Source organism: Morone saxatilis, unplaced genomic scaffold (assembly GCF_004916995.1).
Source record: "Morone saxatilis isolate NCDOM2014 unplaced genomic scaffold, NCSU_SB_2.0 Contig16, whole genome shotgun sequence".
Classification (NCBI taxonomy): domain Eukaryota; kingdom Metazoa; phylum Chordata; class Actinopteri; family Moronidae; genus Morone; species Morone saxatilis.
Window position 1 is genome coordinate 1,911,182 of NW_023339718.1, and position 18,206 is coordinate 1,929,387.

General features: G+C 39.5%; 2 protein-coding genes across 3 annotated transcripts in view; both read left to right on the forward strand.

Moving 5' to 3' along the window:
- tcf7l1b (transcription factor 7 like 1b) overlaps nucleotides 1–8,538 on the forward strand; it is a gene marked incomplete at its 5' end in the record, with an annotated part of 32,860 nt that extends 24,322 nt beyond the window's left edge. The window contains 8 exon segments of one of the 2 annotated variants that reach the window (XM_035658830.1): nucleotides 2,963–3,098; nucleotides 3,647–3,749; nucleotides 4,208–4,291; nucleotides 6,151–6,294; nucleotides 6,427–6,589; nucleotides 6,683–6,790; nucleotides 6,985–7,036; nucleotides 7,627–8,538. In XM_035658830.1, the coding sequence (XP_035514723.1) occupies nucleotides 2,963–3,098; nucleotides 3,647–3,749; nucleotides 4,208–4,291; nucleotides 6,151–6,294; nucleotides 6,427–6,589; nucleotides 6,683–6,790; nucleotides 6,985–7,036; nucleotides 7,627–8,111 (1,275 nt within the window). In that variant the 3' untranslated portion in view covers nucleotides 8,112–8,538. 2 annotated transcript variants of the gene reach the window in all.
- A 5,622-nt stretch (nucleotides 8,539–14,160) lies between these two features.
- Nucleotides 14,161–18,206, forward strand: part of tgoln2 (trans-golgi network protein 2) — a gene marked incomplete in the record, with an annotated part of 7,248 nt that continues 3,202 nt past the window's right edge. Inside the window, 2 exon segments of the mRNA XM_035658116.1 lie at nucleotides 14,161–14,224; nucleotides 17,663–18,197. Of these exon segments, the coding sequence (XP_035514009.1) occupies nucleotides 14,161–14,224; nucleotides 17,663–18,197 (599 nt within the window).

Consider the following 18,206-nt stretch of genomic DNA (forward strand, 5'->3'; position numbering starts at 1 on the left):
ATTTATTACCACACTGAGATTTGTCTATGTTAGTGTCCATATATACTGTGCTTATTTTGTTAGAGCTCTCTCAATTTATTTAATGACCACTGGGGACATCCTCCCCAGTAATATGACGCCGCTCTGCGCTATATTATTTTAAGCTAGAATATTACTGCCATTGACCTTTTCGGAGGCGATGACCAGACGTAAAGCACACGTTGTCTGTGATGAATGGCATAGTTTTGGAGCGGTTGATTTTAAAGACATACGACACGGTCAGTCCCCTCTCACGTCCGCTTCCTGTTGGCGTTGACAAACAAGGCTTGGATTTCTCAGCATGCCAGGCATTCTTTTCACCCTGTCTTTCCTGGAGTTTTGAAAGGCCTCTGAGCCTCCCACCCAGAATCACCGAGCATAAAGACACACAAAGCTGCGGGGTTATTCAGTTTGTTCTAAGCTCTCTTCCCCATCGGCTGTTTGCCTAGTAATTCAATTCAGATGTGCAGGATCCAAAAACATGTTTGCTTGAATGAAATCCACCCCTCCACCCACATTGACCAAGGACTATGCTTTTCTTAGCGCCGTTCCAAGTTGGACAGCCAAGCGAGGTACTGCCACCTCGGCCTTTTTAGTTTCAAACCCTCTTAAGAGACAGACATCTTTTCTCTGCCCCGGCTCAGCAACTTTTTGCTGTGTTTTTTTTTCCCTTTAAACCTTCCTGTTACTATGTCCAATCGCTCTTAAGACCAGTTCTGGGTGTTTTTACTTGCTAGCTGAGAGGTATGCACCACTTCAGACCTGTTTGCAACAAGCACATCTATGTAGAGAGCATGATTTCTGTCTGTCGATGTAGATACCATCTGGTTCCAGGTTGCCCTTTATCTGTCCTATCACGTACTGTAGATGTTGTTTATATTTAAAACACGGCTCATGTTCTTGTGGTTTCCTTATTACACTTTGCTTGTGGACCATGAAACCGTATGAAGCTGTGGTCTAGAGGAATATTACCACTACACATAGAGCAAGTGAAAGAAGGCATTGATACATTAGTGTTTAGTCTTAAGTCACGATTGAGCCATTAGTCTAGTTATTCAGTGTTATAAAACCACATGTTATGCTCTCAGAGCTCTGGAGAGCTTAATTAATTAAAATGAGTTACAAAAATGATCGATTTAATTAAAAAATGTCCTGTTTTAAGGAGAGGAATTTGCTTGATGAACTAGCCATCTTTTTTCCTAAGGGGGAAACTCTGGCAGGTAGGATGCGGGTCAGAATAGTTTTGCATATGTGCAACCTGCGTACTCCATTTTTCTCCACATTCTGCCTGAACTGGAAGGCAGCCACGGAGTTGAAAGTAGTGCCTTCAAACTTAGAAATATGTTTAGAGCACACGATTGGTGTATTCCAGGATATGAATAATTAATAGGCATCATTTCAAATTCTCACTGAAGTGCTTCCCAAAATGTGTTGGCACCCAGGTCTAGAGGTCTCGAACAGCCCTCACAATATAGGGAAAATTCAGGCATATTGTACATGAAGTAGAACAACAAAGCACAACTCAAATATACATGACATGTGGGACCTGGGATTTCAACCCAGCACGTCAACACTGTTTCTGCCATGAAGTCATATCAAAGCCTTTTCTGTGTTGTGTCAAATTGTGTTCTCTACGCATCATCGTATGCATTGACCTTATATGCTCTAACTGTGGAGAAACCAACCCAGAGCAAAGTGATCTTAATATAGCCGTGTTTAACACCAGTAAATATTTTCCTCACTCCATCTGGCATTACCAGAATCAAAGCGTGCTTTAGACGTGGGAGAAACCAATTTGCTAAAGATTTAAAAGGAGGAAAAGGTTGGACCTTCCTTTAAATAAAAGTGGCAGAAAAAAAAAGCTACGATTTGGAACAATTCTAAGCAGCGTGAAGCAAGAGAGTGTACAGAAGTCTCAATGCAAACCTTGTTCCCCAGCAGACCACGTTGGAGAGAGACGAGAGGTTGAGAAGGGGGTGGGGAGGGATATTGAAGAAAGGTTAGCCTGGAGGAACAAGACTCCTTTCTCCCCCCTATGCAACCCACCCCCCCCCACCCCTTGACCCTCCCATGTGACAAGTTGAGCCAACAAGTGCTCTATTCAGCCAGGCAGCCAGGGGAAATGACTGCGAGGCTGAGCGATGCCTAATGAAAGTAGAGACGCTGGTTATTATTATTATTGTCTTCTTCATCCTCGTCACAGGCGTAATGCCGGTCAGATCTCGACAGGCCTCTGCACTTTCTCAGTGCGCGTGAAGTGTTGTTGAAAGAGCTAAAGGAGCCACACAGCGTGTAAAAGGAAGTTTCATCTCTGGACTTCGTTCTTCCCCACTTATCTTAACTTATACAGAATTGTAAGTGTTTTTCTAACATTACGTCCATCTGTAGCGTAACGTGGCGTTGTAATAATCCACCCATAGGTGTGTGCTCATTCCCATCAAGTGACTGCTGTCAGACAGAGTGGGAGAGGATGTCTCCACTTGTTTATGGGTATTCAGTTTACCGTAGCCTGATTTTGTTTGTTTGTGGCTTGCTAGTGGGACTTTTGGACTCGGTGGCACCGTTGTTTTTCTTGTTGGACTGAACAAACAGTTCCCTCCTCAACTAAATGACCGTAATGGTCTTGGCATGTGTCTGCACGGCTTTTTAGTGTTTCCTGGTGCTGGTCCAGATTGCATCACAGGGCCGGTCACACGGACAGGCTGTGATGTTTACCATGGAGGGCTTTCACACATGATGCCCTGTTTACTCCATGCATTTGTTTTGAACAATGGCCAACAGAAATCATGTATACGGTATGGGATAGTACCATTATTGTTTCAGCTACAAGCAAAGAGCCTTTGATGGATTCACTCTGTTTTGAACGTCATGTGTCAGACACTTGTTGCATATTGGTCACCACCTGCTTATTTGTGTCTCTTCTTGTTTTCTGCTTCATCAACAGTCCAATAAAGTCCCAGTGGTGCAGCACGCCCACCATGTCCACCCACTGACGCCTCTCATCACCTACAGCAATGAACACTTCTCTCCCGGCACGCCACCATCACACCTCTCCCCAGAGATCCTCGACCCAAAGACAGGTACAGTCTCATGGATGGACATTGATTCACTTACTTGTAGATCTTAAAGTGATGTTCCACATAAAATATGTCAGTTGTCTTAAAAAGATATGGTGAGATATAAAAACTATAGTTTTTATGGAGCTCAGAGCTTCACTTACAATGAACTCACACAGTGACCACTTGTCACAAAAAGTATTGAAACATCCACAGAAACCAGGAGGCAGGCACTGTAACATGAGCTCGACTTGGTCATGAAGTTTAAAAAGGAAACGCGTGTTTAGACATATTTTGCCCAAACTATTTCTGTTTGGAACTTAATGAGCACGTTTCTGTGGACTTTTTGTCCACCTTGAAAACTTTAAAATCACCACAGCTGCTGTACTCTGTGAAGGATGAAACTAAACAAGTTTATGTAGCCACCTTTCAAACCTACACTCAAAAGACTTTAGGTGGAGTATCAAGAGTATGGCCAGATCTTATTAATATTGTTTTAAATAACTCCTATGAAAATAGCAGCTATGTACTGCATTTTAAACGCTACTTTTTTCTTTCTGTGGCACCTGCAGGTATTCCTCGGACACCTCACCCATCAGAGCTCTCTCCATACTACCCCCTGTCTCCTGGTGCTGTTGGTTCGATCGCACACCCCCTGGGCTGGCTCATGCCACAGTAAGTTTTATTTTCATCTGTCCACACAGCCAGTCTTGTTCTGAAAAGTTTGAAAACTGTAGTACTGATGTTAGTGACTAAGTTAAACAAACTACTTGTGGTGAGTTAAGATTTAGGAAATGCAACAGTTTTTTTTGTTAAGTCAAGTAAGTAAAAAGAAAAACTGCAGAGATTTTTGTTTAAAGCAATATCTGATTTTGTATGCTCTAAGTGCAGGTGCACCATATCAGAACAATAATAAATTCAAACATTTGAGTTTACCAGGAGGAATTTATGAACATTTATGGGTTTTGCTACGGCTCTTGTAATCAATTGCAACGGTGCTGTTCCACAAGCAGGGGATTTGAGTTGATGAGTAGAGGATTAGTGCTGGTGGGTTAGCTGTCAGCTGTGTTTGATCCACCTCACACTGGAGCTTTCGCTCACTCTGTCTCACTCTGTCTCCCTCTGTCTCTCAGGCAAGGCCAGCACATGTACTCCATCCCTCCGGGGGGATTCCGTCACCCCTATCCAGCGCTCGCAATGAATGCATCCATGTCCAGGTGAGCGGATCAAGTTTAGCAACACCCCCACCCTCCCAAAGGGAGACACCTAATATCGGCTGCTTGTATGACATGTTGTAATCACATTTCTCCGGCTTTCTTTGCCAGCCTTTTTAAATGCTTGGTAAAATAAATGACTGGTGTGCAGTTTTAAGCTCCCATTGTTTGCATTGTTAAACAGTTTAAGCAACATTTTACGGAAACGGCAGAAATCTTATTTTGGCTAACATACTTTCCACTTAGACAAACATTGTCAGATCACGGGCAGGCAGCGCTGTCAAGACAAAAGGATGTGAGGTCTATCACAGACAAGTTCAGCTTCTTAAATAGGGTGAACGCATTATTAGCATTCAGTACTCCTCTCCTGTCTTTTCTCTCAGAGCTAAACTTCTGTGGTCAGGCCAGTGTTCGGAACCACTCCACAACACACACACACACACACACACACATACACACGGCAGAGATGAAAGGGCTGAGAATCGATTAGGACAAATCAAAGCTCATCTGAACCTACACGTCTCATCAGACTTAACTCTCTCACCTTCATTCAAAATTGGGCAGATTTGTAGGGAGCCTTCCGGTGTTAGTATGAGAGGAAATATTCAGAAGGGTCTCTGTGATCAATAGCATGTGTAGCTCCATCCTGAGGTGGACTCGCAACAATCAGGACATACCTCACTGATGTTTTTATACCATTTAATGCATCACATTTAGTGTGTTCCGAATATTGCATTAATACACGCAGTTTCGTGGCTTACAATGGGCTGTCTAGCCCAATAAGAAACCTAATCATAATATTAATATTTTTCAGAATATTTGTATAAATTCAAGTAAGAATAAACTCTTACGACAACAACAGAGGTTACATAAAAACGACTGCATTACAAATGCTAATGGAAGCATTATTTTCAATGTGAAGTTTAACTGCATGTCATCACTTGGAGCAATATCGAGTTATTCATCAGGGAGTAAGTGGGATGTTTACAGAGATACTCTGTATAGGTTTATTACCAGGGGAATGATATGGCACCTCCTTGTTTATACAGCATAAAATATTAAGTATTTCAAAGGAAAAATGGAAAATAAAGCAAAATACCAGTTCTTAATCACAGATATTTTATCAGACTTCATCTATTTACCCACATTTTTCACATTTTCGCTCATATTGTATATTCAGTCAGATACTGAATTTTGATTGAGGAGTCAAAACAAGCTCTTAAATGTATTTCTGTGGGAGCATTTGTAACCTGAACTCGGATGTTGTGTTTGATGGTTAGAAACGGTTAGAAAAGCCAACTTAAAAGCTGATGACTCTGGACTCAATGTGAGTACATAGCTGCTGCTTGTCTCTCATGACCCGTTAAAAGAGTTTAAATAAAAGTATTTTCCAATCTAACATTAACGAGAGTGTGTTATGAAGGGATATGAAGCTTAATTTTCCCCGTTGTTCATTACAATGCTCCATTGTATTAGCAATTGGTAATTGAGAGAGACACTTTGTAAAGGTGTTCTGTGTGGACAGCTGTCAGAACACTCTCCATGGTCTGGAACATGGTAAGGAAAGTGGTTTCAGGTGTCACGGCCATGCTGTCACCATGGTAACAACACACTCCACTTTTCTCCAGCCATTGCCGAATAAAGGGGCTTTTGAAAAAGTCTTTATTTGAACAAAAAGCAAGCATTTCACTCATTGTGTGTATGAATTTAGTCTAGACAGATGCAGTAGGCACAGTGAATTTTACCCGCAGGGTAAGGCAGGGCACTTACGTGCCAAGTTAGCTCAACCTTTTCTTGTCAGGTGAACAGAGGTTCGCTGTTAAACCCGACTGTTAAAATGTTGCCTCCTTTTGCCCTCTCAGCTTGGTATCCAGCCGTTTCTCTCCTCACATGGTGACTCCACCTCCCCACAGCCTCCACCAGACCGGCATTCCCCATCCCGCCATTGTCTCACCGGCTATCAAACAGGAGCCCAGTGGTGACAACATCAGCCCCTCAATGCATGCGTAAGAAGTCTTTTTTTATCAAATCCTGTTTTTTTTCACTGCACAATATTTCCTCTTGTTTGCCATAATTCACCAGCACCCCTCTACGCATCCACGCTTTAGTAACAGCATCTTTTTAATGTTTCGGATTAGCAGGAAATCCCCTGTTCCTCCCAAGAAAGAAGAGGACAAGAGGCCTCATATTAAGAAACCTCTGAACGCTTTCATGCTGTATATGAAGGAGATGAGAGCCAAAGTAGTGGCAGAGTGCACTCTGAAAGAGAGCGCTGCCATCAACCAGATCCTTGGAAGACGGGTAAGTAGCACAGACAGTGTGTGTGAGTTTATGACTATATATCTGTGTGTGTGTGTTCAGCAGTCCTTTGATATTTTCTGTCTTTGTCCACAGTGGCATTCCCTGTCAAGAGAGGAACAAGCCAAATACTATGAGCTGGCCAGAAAAGAGAGGCAACTCCACTCCCAGCTCTATCCAGGATGGTCAGCACGAGATAACTATGTGAGTAGCACATTTCAGTTATCAGCTCTTATACTAATGTGTGTAAAGGACGTTGTCTCACTAGGCTCAGTCTAATATGACTGTATTGCTTAATTATAGTAATCACACGTTTGTTCTTATGAACCAAAGATGTTGAAGTGGTTTACTTTCAGTATGAAAAACAGCTTTTTAACAACTTTGTTTTATCTGTGCAGGGAAAGCGGAAAAAGAGGAAGAGAGACAACAAACCTGATTCAAAACCAGAAGGTAAGAGGCATTTTCTTCCCGATCGTCTTTAGGTGTTTTTTCTTTTTCTTCTCAAACCGTAATAAAAAAAGAAAAACTGTAGAAACCCTAACCCAAGGTTTATTTTCAAATGCAGCCTGCGACACTGCACCGTTACTCTTTTTATTTCCTTTTTTTGCATGACGTCTTTTTTCACTAACACTTTTTTCCTTGCTTCTTTACTTTGACAAGCAGCTTATGAGGTTCAGTGCTAATAGTGGCAGGTATGTCTGCTGTTGTGCAACCAAGTGATCACTGTAATTTGCCCAAAATAAGAGAGCTTTCCACACTTCAGCGCACATTTTAATGTAGTGTGTCATGTTCTTTTTTTTGCATCACAACTGCATACCATTTGAATATGTTAAACATTCTGTTTCACCCTCCCTGTTGTAATGTGTTTCCAGGTTGATTTGAACATGTCATGTTTCAGAGCTTTCACTGCCATCATCTTCACTGTTTTAATAATCAAATCGTTCACTTCTGTCACGGCAGCATTGAGGGACATGAACCAGATTTGAAGCCAGCAGCAGATCCATAATTCAGCTTCTTCTCTTCTCCTTTTCTTTCCCCAGACTTCTCGATAAGAAGCAAGAAGCAGTGTGTGCAGTACCTGCCCTCGGAGAAGATGTGCGACAGCCCTGCGTCATCCCACGGCAGCATGCTGGACTCACCAGCCACTCCCTCCGCAGCCTTGGCCTCCCCTGCTGCTCCCGCCGCCACTCACTCCGAGCAGGCCCAGCCGCTATCGCTCACCACCAAACCAGAGGGACGCATGCACCACCACCACTTCTCCCTAGCTGGGAAGGCTTCTGGATCCACGTCCTCTTCTTCATCCTCCTCCTCTTCCTCCTCCTCCTCCCAACCCACCATCTCCATCCCAATTGGTACTTCAGGTAGCCAGTCGACCACACCCATCCTCACCCGGCCAATCCCCTTCACCTCCCTGCACCCTTCCATGCTCTCCCCCCCTTCCCCTTTCCATCAGGCAGCCCTTCACTCCCATCATGCCCTGTTCCAGTCGCAGCCCCTCTCCTTGGTTACCAAACCAACTGAATGAATCCGCAAAGGCAATTTTCTCCCATTTATTGTGCTGTATATTGCTTTTCTTTTAAATAGGTATTAGAACAACTTTTTTTCTAAATAATGAAAAGGAAGAAATATTATTGGTCAATATTTGACTGTCTCCTTTTCTACATCTCTCAATGAAAACAAAATGTATTTTTTGTAAAGTTTACTGCAGAACTGGTTTCTTTTTAATGCATTTATCCAATGAACTTCTTGTATAAAAGAACCAATGTACATAAAGTTTCTTTATAAAACAAAAAAGGAACAAAAACATGTTTTCTTTCTAGCCAAAACCTGATTAATGTTAGTATTAAGTTTAAGTCATAGTACTGGCCAATAATTGCAGCCCCCTTTTCAATTCACGAGTGTGTGCCCCTTCTTTGACATGTTAAATAAACATTTGAAATTGTTTCTTAAAAGAAATGTCTCTTTTTGTCTTTTCACGATCTATCAGCCCATGTTTTTGTCATTTAATAAGGAGAGGTTTCTTTAACTAGGTAATGTGGTTTGGATTAATATTCTCACTGTAGTGACCACAGTGCATAACACGTTGATAACTGCCTTTTGTAGGTGTTGTGAATGTAGATTTAATGAGCAGTATAATTTTATTACAGCCACAGAGAAATTGAATAAAAGTCCATAACACACCTGCCACTTTGTTAGTCTTGTGTTATGCTTTAGTTCTAAATAGGGAACATCTTCATAAAAACCTTGCTGATGGTGGCAAGGAGTTTAATGTTTAATAAAGCAGAATTAGGCTAACCACACTGGAAAATGAGAGCCTGAACCAGGGTAACAAAATGTGAAGCCCAGAATAAATACAAATAAAAAAATAATAGACATCTGCTCTTTCTAGGCGTATCGCGTCCCACAACAATGACAGAAAAGCAGGTCAGCCCCATCCCAGCACACCGAACCCTGCTCGGGTTCCCTGTTCCTCTTGCACTTTTACTGCATCTTTATTCACCGTTTGGCACACTGCTTAGGCTTTAATTAACTCAGAGGTAATGGGATGGAGCCCTTGGGACCTCATTAGGCATTTCAATTAGTGAAAAATACACAAGGTAGGTTACAGTTTTTGGTGGCTTTGGAGATGAGGAGTAGTGCCAGGGATGGACCAATTATGTCGGAGTGGGAGGGGGTTGGTGGGGGGTACTGGCCTGGACGAGCCCACTGATGCCCACCCCCCCACCTACTGACTTGGAGACAAAATCAAGATCTTTCCTACTGGGAGACGTACAGAGCTGAAATGTTACTTTTCAGCAGTCTTTGAGCCAGTTGGACCATTCAGTAGTTTTCATTTTAAACAATAATGATGTTGACATTGTCAAAAATAACTAGGATTTTACTGAGCAAATATAATTTATCATCAATTTATTGTCTGACGTCAGTGTCTTAAGACAGACTTCTTTAAAACACACAGGTGGACAGCAGATGCGTTTCCGTTTCAACTCCCCAGGAAGAAGCACCAAAGTGTCACTGTCCCCCGCTATGCTTTAAGCAATCATTAGCCATAATAAGTCTTTGCTTGTTTGCCGCTCTATATCTTACATCATTCCAGGCACAAACTGCACAGTCTCTGGTGCCACGGCTGCCTACTCTGAGCCACTTCACCAATCCGTCAGTGAAATTACAGGTAATGAGTTGTCAAAACAGCCAGCAAATCTGTCTCCTCAAGGCCATATAGTACATCCATTGCAATGTTCAATTCTCCTAAGACAGTACCCTTATTATGAAACTCAGTCCCCACGTGAATGGCTACAAATGCCAGGTTGTTTTTCTATTAAATACATTTCTCTACCTGTGCCTGTTTATTTTTATCTTGTATAAGTTTTATTATATCTCATTAAATCTATTTAAACACGCTGATTTTAAAGCAAAGGCATTTTAGCACTGTTTAAACAAAATATCTATTTGAAATTGAATAAACGGTGTATTATCTTAAAATTCCCATGCTCCACTCAAAATGTAACACGCCACTGTTTATCTCTAATAACGTATCTGGTTGCTGCTCCGCTCAACATCTGCCATGTAAGCACGAGGTCAGATTTAATACATGTTAATTTTTGCTCATTAAATTCTTCCAATCTCTTGCCAAGGTTCTTTTTTGGGCCTTCCTTTGATCTTGAATTTATTCCAGGTTAACCCCTTCAGAGTTCACATGCGTAATATTGCACCAAGAGCTGTCATTTGAGGAGTCACAATACTGTAACAAAAAAAAACCACTTTAATTGAAAACCACAAAAACACACACCCAACATTTAGTCTGAATACACACACAACAATAAGGGCTGACCATAATGATTTCATATCATTGTGATCTTCAGATAAAGTACATTACATAAGACTTATCAGAAAATGCTGATTCTATACCCTCCATTGACTTATGACCTTATATTTCCATTAAAAACAGGATGCTATGTATGTGTCACATGTGGTTTCCCAAAGTGATATTAATTGATTGTTTCTGTAACATTCACTGAGCTTAGCTAGACTCAGCTGGTGCCTTTGTGAAGATAGGTATGGCTGGCTGTGAGCTTAAGAACCTCCTTAATGTATTATTCATACCCATTTGACCTTAAAGATGGAAATGCAAATGAGTGTCAAGAATGAGAGGGATCATCGGACTTTTCAAATGTCAAACAGCCTGCCACAATTAAGACATATTCATTACAAGAACCCACAGGTCCCCCGCACCCAGCTGAGATGTAAAACACCTACAATTAACATTTTAATGATTATCTCATCTCTAAAGCTTCTGCACACTTTCAATTGTAATTGTATTGTATAATGTTCCTTTATTTTACTTTATGTTAATTATTTTACTTAATGGTATTTTACTATCTAGAATTAACACTATTTTGAACAAGTTATTAGAAGATCATTTGTTAGTTTTTGCAAACCCACACAATCACATAAAGTAATCCGATGTCATGATGTGCTTTTTCGTGGCTTTTTTTTCACTGTATATCAATACTGCCATCTGCTGATAAGGTCAAATACTGGCACAACCACCACATGTGGAGTGAATATCCCCATCATGTCAGCACCTAACCTATGGGAGGCAGTATTAACACAAATGTTATCTCCTCCTCTCCTCCTGTGGTGGATCATTAGAAAAAAAAAAAAGAAATCTTGTATAATAATAAATCTAACATTTGTTCATTGCTCTCTGTACCTTTACAAGTCCAGGTCAGTTGAGTACAATGGGATGTAAGTACAATAGGAGGATGTCAGCCACACATACAGTAGAATCTGTATCTGCATCTGGTCTAAATATTTAGTCTCCGTTTCCACATTTGTCATTCAAATGAAACCAAATAATGCAGCCATGTCAGTCCTGTCTTCCAACTGAGTATCTGTCTATACCAAGATTTAAGGTTGGGAGGGTTACTTTAAAAATGTAATCCAATCAATCAATCAATCAATCACTAATTACCTGTTAAAAACTGTAGTCAGTAACCTAATCAAAGTATCACTATATCAAAATAACGCAACTACTTTCCATTACTTTTGATTACCGTAACACCAAATATGGTAAATAAAAGCAAGAGAAAGTGTATTTAATAAGTCAACACAACAAAAAACCGATGTATGTTAAAGATTCACAGACACAGTAAGCTCAAGTCAATAGGTCAAATGTGCAAACATGCTCTGTGATACCTCAAAAGCTTATGTAGTTTACAGAGATAAGTGTATGTATATGTGAAGTAAAAAGGCAATGATTATTTTTGAAAACGGGACGAGGAGCTTTTACAACCTCCCAGTTTGAACAGTTGTCATATACCAGCATACAGCATTTAGATGATGTATGGAAGGCTGACTTTAGCTGCGTGTATGGCGTGTTCAAATCACTTCAATGATGGGATTGATTGGGAATGAAAAAGTGTGACTTTAACTCTCATCCCAGTGACTTTGGGTTGAGATTTAGATTTGGTTGTATCTAGTCGGATGATATCTTCTTGCTAAATTGATCCAAGGTTTCAGGGTCAGGGAGTTCACCTCGTCACACCTGATTGGAGGAATCTGAAATTGTTAAGAAAAGGTAGATGGAAGCGGTATTTTTATGGATTATGATGATAAAAGACAGTGAATGTTGGTGTTTGAATCTGATTGAAACTTGAAAAAGTCAATTGTATTTGTTAGTTTCGCGTGCAGTTATGTCAATAGTGTTATACAACTCGACCTTTAATTAAAATCAGTTAAATATTGAAGTTTAAAGGACAAATAGGACTGTTTAACCAACAAAATGTGAAGTTTCCATTTACTGTGGAAGACATTTAATTTTCCAGTAAGTAGCCTATATGTGCAACTTTTTCACTCAGCAATACATTCACCTACTTATCCCTTTGTTCCCAGTGAAACATCACACGCGTTCATGGAAAAGAAAGGTGTGATGAATAGATAAGTCATGCCTTAAGCAAGAAAACAGATAGCCTGCATGAATGCATGCAAAGAAAGGTGATAGTCCCTATATGTTGTGTGAGGCAGCTCATGGCAATGTGGTTAACTCTTGAGAATAAGGGTTGAAGAAAAGAGCATTCATTACTCTGGCGAATAATGGTGGCGGAAGAAGTATTGAGATCTTTTACTTTTGAGATCCCCTCCAGACATGTATTAAGGCAAATATACAAATAGTCTGAACAACAATGTGTGTCTGACATGTTTCTTCTGCAAAAAAGTATAATTTCCTCTTTAAGATCTTTAATCTACTCCTTATACCACATTATAAATTCCAAATTATTGGACACAAGATGTCTTCTACTTCACTGTAAAGTCCATTCTCAGCGTATGTGCAATGGTGGCTTCAGGTTTCTACATCACATATATAAGTTGCATTCTGGACCAGTGTTGACCTTCAAACTATTTGTCCCCACCCCTTAAAATCTGATTTTCAACAAGCACAGAGAAACTTTCCACTTTCAGCAGATGAATGTGAAAACATCCTTTTAGTATCAAACTCTGCACATACATCATTCTGCACAGTAAAGATTAAACATCACACTTTAGGAACAACAAGAAAAGCATATTTTTGAGGGATCGGGGATACCACAGTGTATAAGTACACTATTACAAGTAAAGTCATTTTAAAATGTACTCAAAATATCAAAAACTATGTGTTATATTTTATACCATTTAATTATTAATATTGGTGAATCAGTGGAGTTTTAACTGCCTTGTACAGTCTAGTTTGGTAGTTTAGTTCGGTGGCTTCCAAAATACAGGTCGGGCCCTTCCAATGCCATCACAAAATAAATCCAGCCACTGGATTAGTTTTCGACAAATTGTATTTTGTACGTTGATCATAACGTCTTTTTAATGTAAAATCATAAAAAAATTTTTTTATCAGAGCTGTCAAAGAAATGTATGATATGTCCTTAAACTATCAAGCATGTTTCCCTGTAATGTAACTAATATAAAAGGAAGGAAAGAAAGGAAACGTTTATATAAGATAAAATAAGATAAGATAAGATAAGATATTCCTTTATTGATCCCCTGTAGGAGAAATTCTAATTAGACACAGCAGCACAGGGGAATGTAGAGCAAAAAGTACAGAAGTACAATAAACAATCACAAAATATTAATATTATAAAATAAAATAGAAAATATACGACTATAATTAAAAATATATATACACTATATGTGATAAAATGGTGCACAACATATTTTGAGCAGCTTTTGACCAAAAAACTAAACTGTACATGCGCAATATAAATAATAATTAATACAAATATAAGAGATATCAGACCTAGGAGTCTTGTCATTTCCCATTAAATATTTATTAACCCAAAATGAGAATCACCAATTGAACACGTTTCGTCCTGCGGGGGGCAGCAGCGTCCGGATCCACACCGCCAAAAACCCCCATAGGAACGACAAAGAAGAAGCAGGCTTGATTTGTACACGGAAGCAGGATCAGACTTGTCAAACGCGTCAAAACCTCCAACCTGTCTTCCCGTATTTGTCAACGCGGATTCCGGCTTGAGTCCGAAGCAGAGACCGATTAAAACAGTGTCGCTTTGTGTTTCTGCTCGGACACAATGAGGACGGCGGTGCTGCTGCTGCTGGCGCTGGTTCTGGTTCTGTGCGGCTGTTCGGTCCGAGGTGAGTCTGCTCTCGGTTTGCTACGTAACGATATTCCTCCATCAGACCTGTTTGTCTCCTCCATAATCCCGGTTAGCCAATTAAGATGGTATATCTATATATCTATATATATATTTATATGGCAAAATATCACTTGTTTTAACGAAGAGAAGAACCCTGTTTCAAAGTGTCCGATTGAATGAGAATTAAATCTAGTATTTTACATTTAATAGACATATATATATATATGTGTGTGTGTATATATAACGTTATATATATCCACGTGTACCTGCTGTTTAAAGGAACCGAAACAGATTCATTTTTTTATTTAATTTTTATTTCGTTGTGTGAAAAAGAAATAGCTAATTGTTGACTGCAAATATGTTAAGTTGAGCAATTTATTTGTCACAAAATGAAAAATACGTATAGCAAAACAAAATGACACAACAAACTGATGCTACTTTATTTTAGGGCTCCGCCATATGTTTTAAAAGAATAAATATATATATGTATTTGTATCATTTTGCTGTTATTTTGACAGATGTTACGAAATAATTCACCATTAAGATAAGATAGACTTTATTGATCCCACACTGGGGAAAGTCACACATTACAGCAGCTCCAGATAAAACACAGCAGATAAGAAAAAGAAGAAATACACATTAAAAGACATAATAAAGTAGAAAAATATACAAATAGAATTAGAATTGTGAAGAATGTGAGAAGTGTGTGTGTGTGTATATGTATATGTATATGTGTATATAGCAGAAAAATATAGGCTAGACAGACCTATGAATATACAGATTAATGTGAATGATAATTTTGTGTCACAATTTTAAGATTCATTAAAAAAATAAAATAAAATTGTGATGATGTGACATTTGTTGTGAACAAGATTTGTAGGCCAGGGAATTTTTTACTGTACTTCATTATGATGCTGTTTTGACACACTTTACCTTTATTAAAAAATTGCAGCTTCTTGCGATTTTGATAATATTGCGATTAATTGTGCAGCCCTAATAAATAAATATATATATATGCCTTATATACTGAAGTAGCCGAGTAGTAACAATATTTATCGCCATAAAGGGAGTTAACATAAAATAAGAAAAAGGGATTTAGTTTTCTAAAATCAAGCCCTTGTTTAAAAGCTCTGCTGTATTTTACACCAATCAGCTATAACATTGTGAGCACTGACAGGTGAAGAGAATAACACTGATTATCTGGTTATCATGGCTCCTGTCAGTGGCTGGGATATATTAGACAGCAAGTGAACATTTTGTCCTCAAAGACAATGTGCTAGAAGCAGGAAAAACAAGGGCCAAATTGTGATGGCTAGACGACAGAGCATCTCCAAACCTGCTGCTCTTGTGGGGTTGTCCCGGTCTGCAGAGGTCAGTACCTATCAAAAGGGGTCCAAGGAAGGAAAAGCAGTGAACCGGAGACAGGGTCATGGGCAGCCAAGGCTCATTAATGCGTTTATTTATTATTAGAGTACTTATTATTTATAATCTCTCCAGTTCAATGTAAAAAGCTGACGATAAACACTGTTGGAATATTATTGAATTGTGCTTCATTTGTCAGTTGTTGAGTACTGACTACAGATGTTGATACAACTGCTAGGCTCCTTCAATATAATGGCAGTGAGACATTATGACATGGCTTTAGGCATTGCACTTGCGCCCTTTTCTCTATTTTCTCTTATAATATTCTCTAAACTATAGTTCACATACCATTTTACTTAAGGAACCAGTATTTCCATCACCAGGGTGCTCTCATTGGGCCATCTCCCTTGTTAAACATGAGCAAACCCTGGGACCTGGAACTATTGACGCCACAGTCCCATCCCACACCTGCTGCTTTCCATCATGATATCTGCCGCCTCCAGGTTCCCCAGAAGTGCAGTGTACACAACAGTTTATATATAGCATCTTAATTAAACGCCCAGACAAACCGCACTCTTATTTTGAAATTATCCCACTGTTTTTTTAAAAACTCAGCTTAAAAACAATTTAAGCTGAGACAGTTTTAGTTAGGAATACACACAGTGTGGGCACAATATAGACTTAAAACTAGACTTTGACACACAGGAAGGGCCTTAATTGTTATAATTGGTTCCTTCCCTAGCAGATTTTTAAATGTCAGATTACCAAGACCATCTGGGCCCACGTGGTCGTTCCTTGTTTTGCCTGGTCTTTAAGCCAGCCCTGATAAGTAGGTGTATTAATCTTATAGTAATCAGTCACATGGGTACACCTAGGACATTCTCAGCGGCTACTTAATTATATAGACCTGTACAATCTAATGCAATCCAGTACAGCAGCTCTGCCATAAGTTCATTACATTTAGGAAGCTTATAATGTTAACCTCATATCGACAACTGGGACCTTTTGTTACGTGTCATTTCCTCTCTCTTTCCTCTATTTACCTGTTGCCTCTCTATTGTTGCTGTCCACTAAAGGCATACAAATAATTGAATAAAAGAAGCACAAATAAAATGATAAGCTTTGTAAAAAGTGGCAGCTATGTGTGTGTCATTTTTTTTAAACAATCACACACTTCTGCCCAACAAAAAACAAACTGCTCTAATATCTGGTATCAACAGAAATGTGACTACATAAAATTCAAAACACAAGATGTTCTCAAAATGAGGGATGCAGGATATGGATTGTACGATTTCAGCTGCTAACCTAGAGATAAGATAAGCGATAATTTCGTATTTTTGTTCATAACCTTTAGTTTTTACACACCTGATGGTAACAAAGGCTAAGATGTAGTCAGCAAAGATAATGTAATATTCTACAGCTCTGTTATAGTAACTATTGTTAACTATATGTTCATCGATCAATAATTTATTGGCTGTAATTTAATTATCGGGATAATTTATAATAACACAAATTTGCCATTATCGCCCCCAATAATTATCGTGACTTAAGATTCCAAAATAAGGTGCATCACTCTTCTATGTTTTTAGGAAACACCTCATTTTTAGGAAATAATAGCATTTACAGTTAATTGTATTGTCATTTGTCCTTTTTCAGCCTGTAAACCAACATTTCAGTGTGTGGAGGCTACTTCCTCTACCTTAATGTTATGGCCTTTATGCTATGCTTTTTACAGCATATAATCTAATAATCTAATCAAATCATCTCGGCTAATTTAATTCAAGATAGGGAGACTGACAAGAATAAGACAGAGGACATTGCTAACACGATGGGACTGAACAGACAAGTAGTGCAAAAATAATATTCAAAAGTTTGCAGTGGAAACAAATAAGGAATAGTAATGAGGAAAACCTAACTCATGTATCTAGGTCAGCAGTGCAGAACTCACAATGGCAGCATTCATGGTATTTATTATTAGACAGCATTATATTCAGTTGTTCTGTTATTGTCACCATGCCCTGTGTTCTGCTAGTTAAAACTCCTCTTTTTAAAACTTTTTTAAAATTATTTACAGGGGCTCCAACAGAAAACCTTCCGGCACTCTCTGAGCAAATCAAACCAAATCAACCAAATGGCAATGACAATGCAGGATCCAAAGCAGGAGAGAAACACATCACTAACAAAGCAGCAAGTAAACCAGCAGTGAAAACGAATGATGAAAAGTCAGGAGACAAAGGAGCAGATCAGTCCATGACCAAGGGCAATCAGGATGCAATGGGCAGTGTGGACAGGACACAACAAGCAGGCAGTGCAAACACACAAGCCGTGAAACAAATTACGCCGGAACAGGACAAGACACACGGTCAGGTAGCGAACCCTATGGTTGGAAATGTTAAAATTGGGAATCAGGGGCAGCACACTGACGAAACGGTTCAGAGTGACACGCCTGCGGAAACGAGTGATCAGAAGCCTGCAAACACACTGAAAACCAGCGATAAAGTGCTGGACAAAGGACCTGTGGAGAAACCTGTAGTGCCAGGAGGGAACGAAGATGGGCAAAATGACGCCTTAAAAAAGAAGGAGCCAGGAGAGGGCACCACTGACGGAAAGCCAGAAGG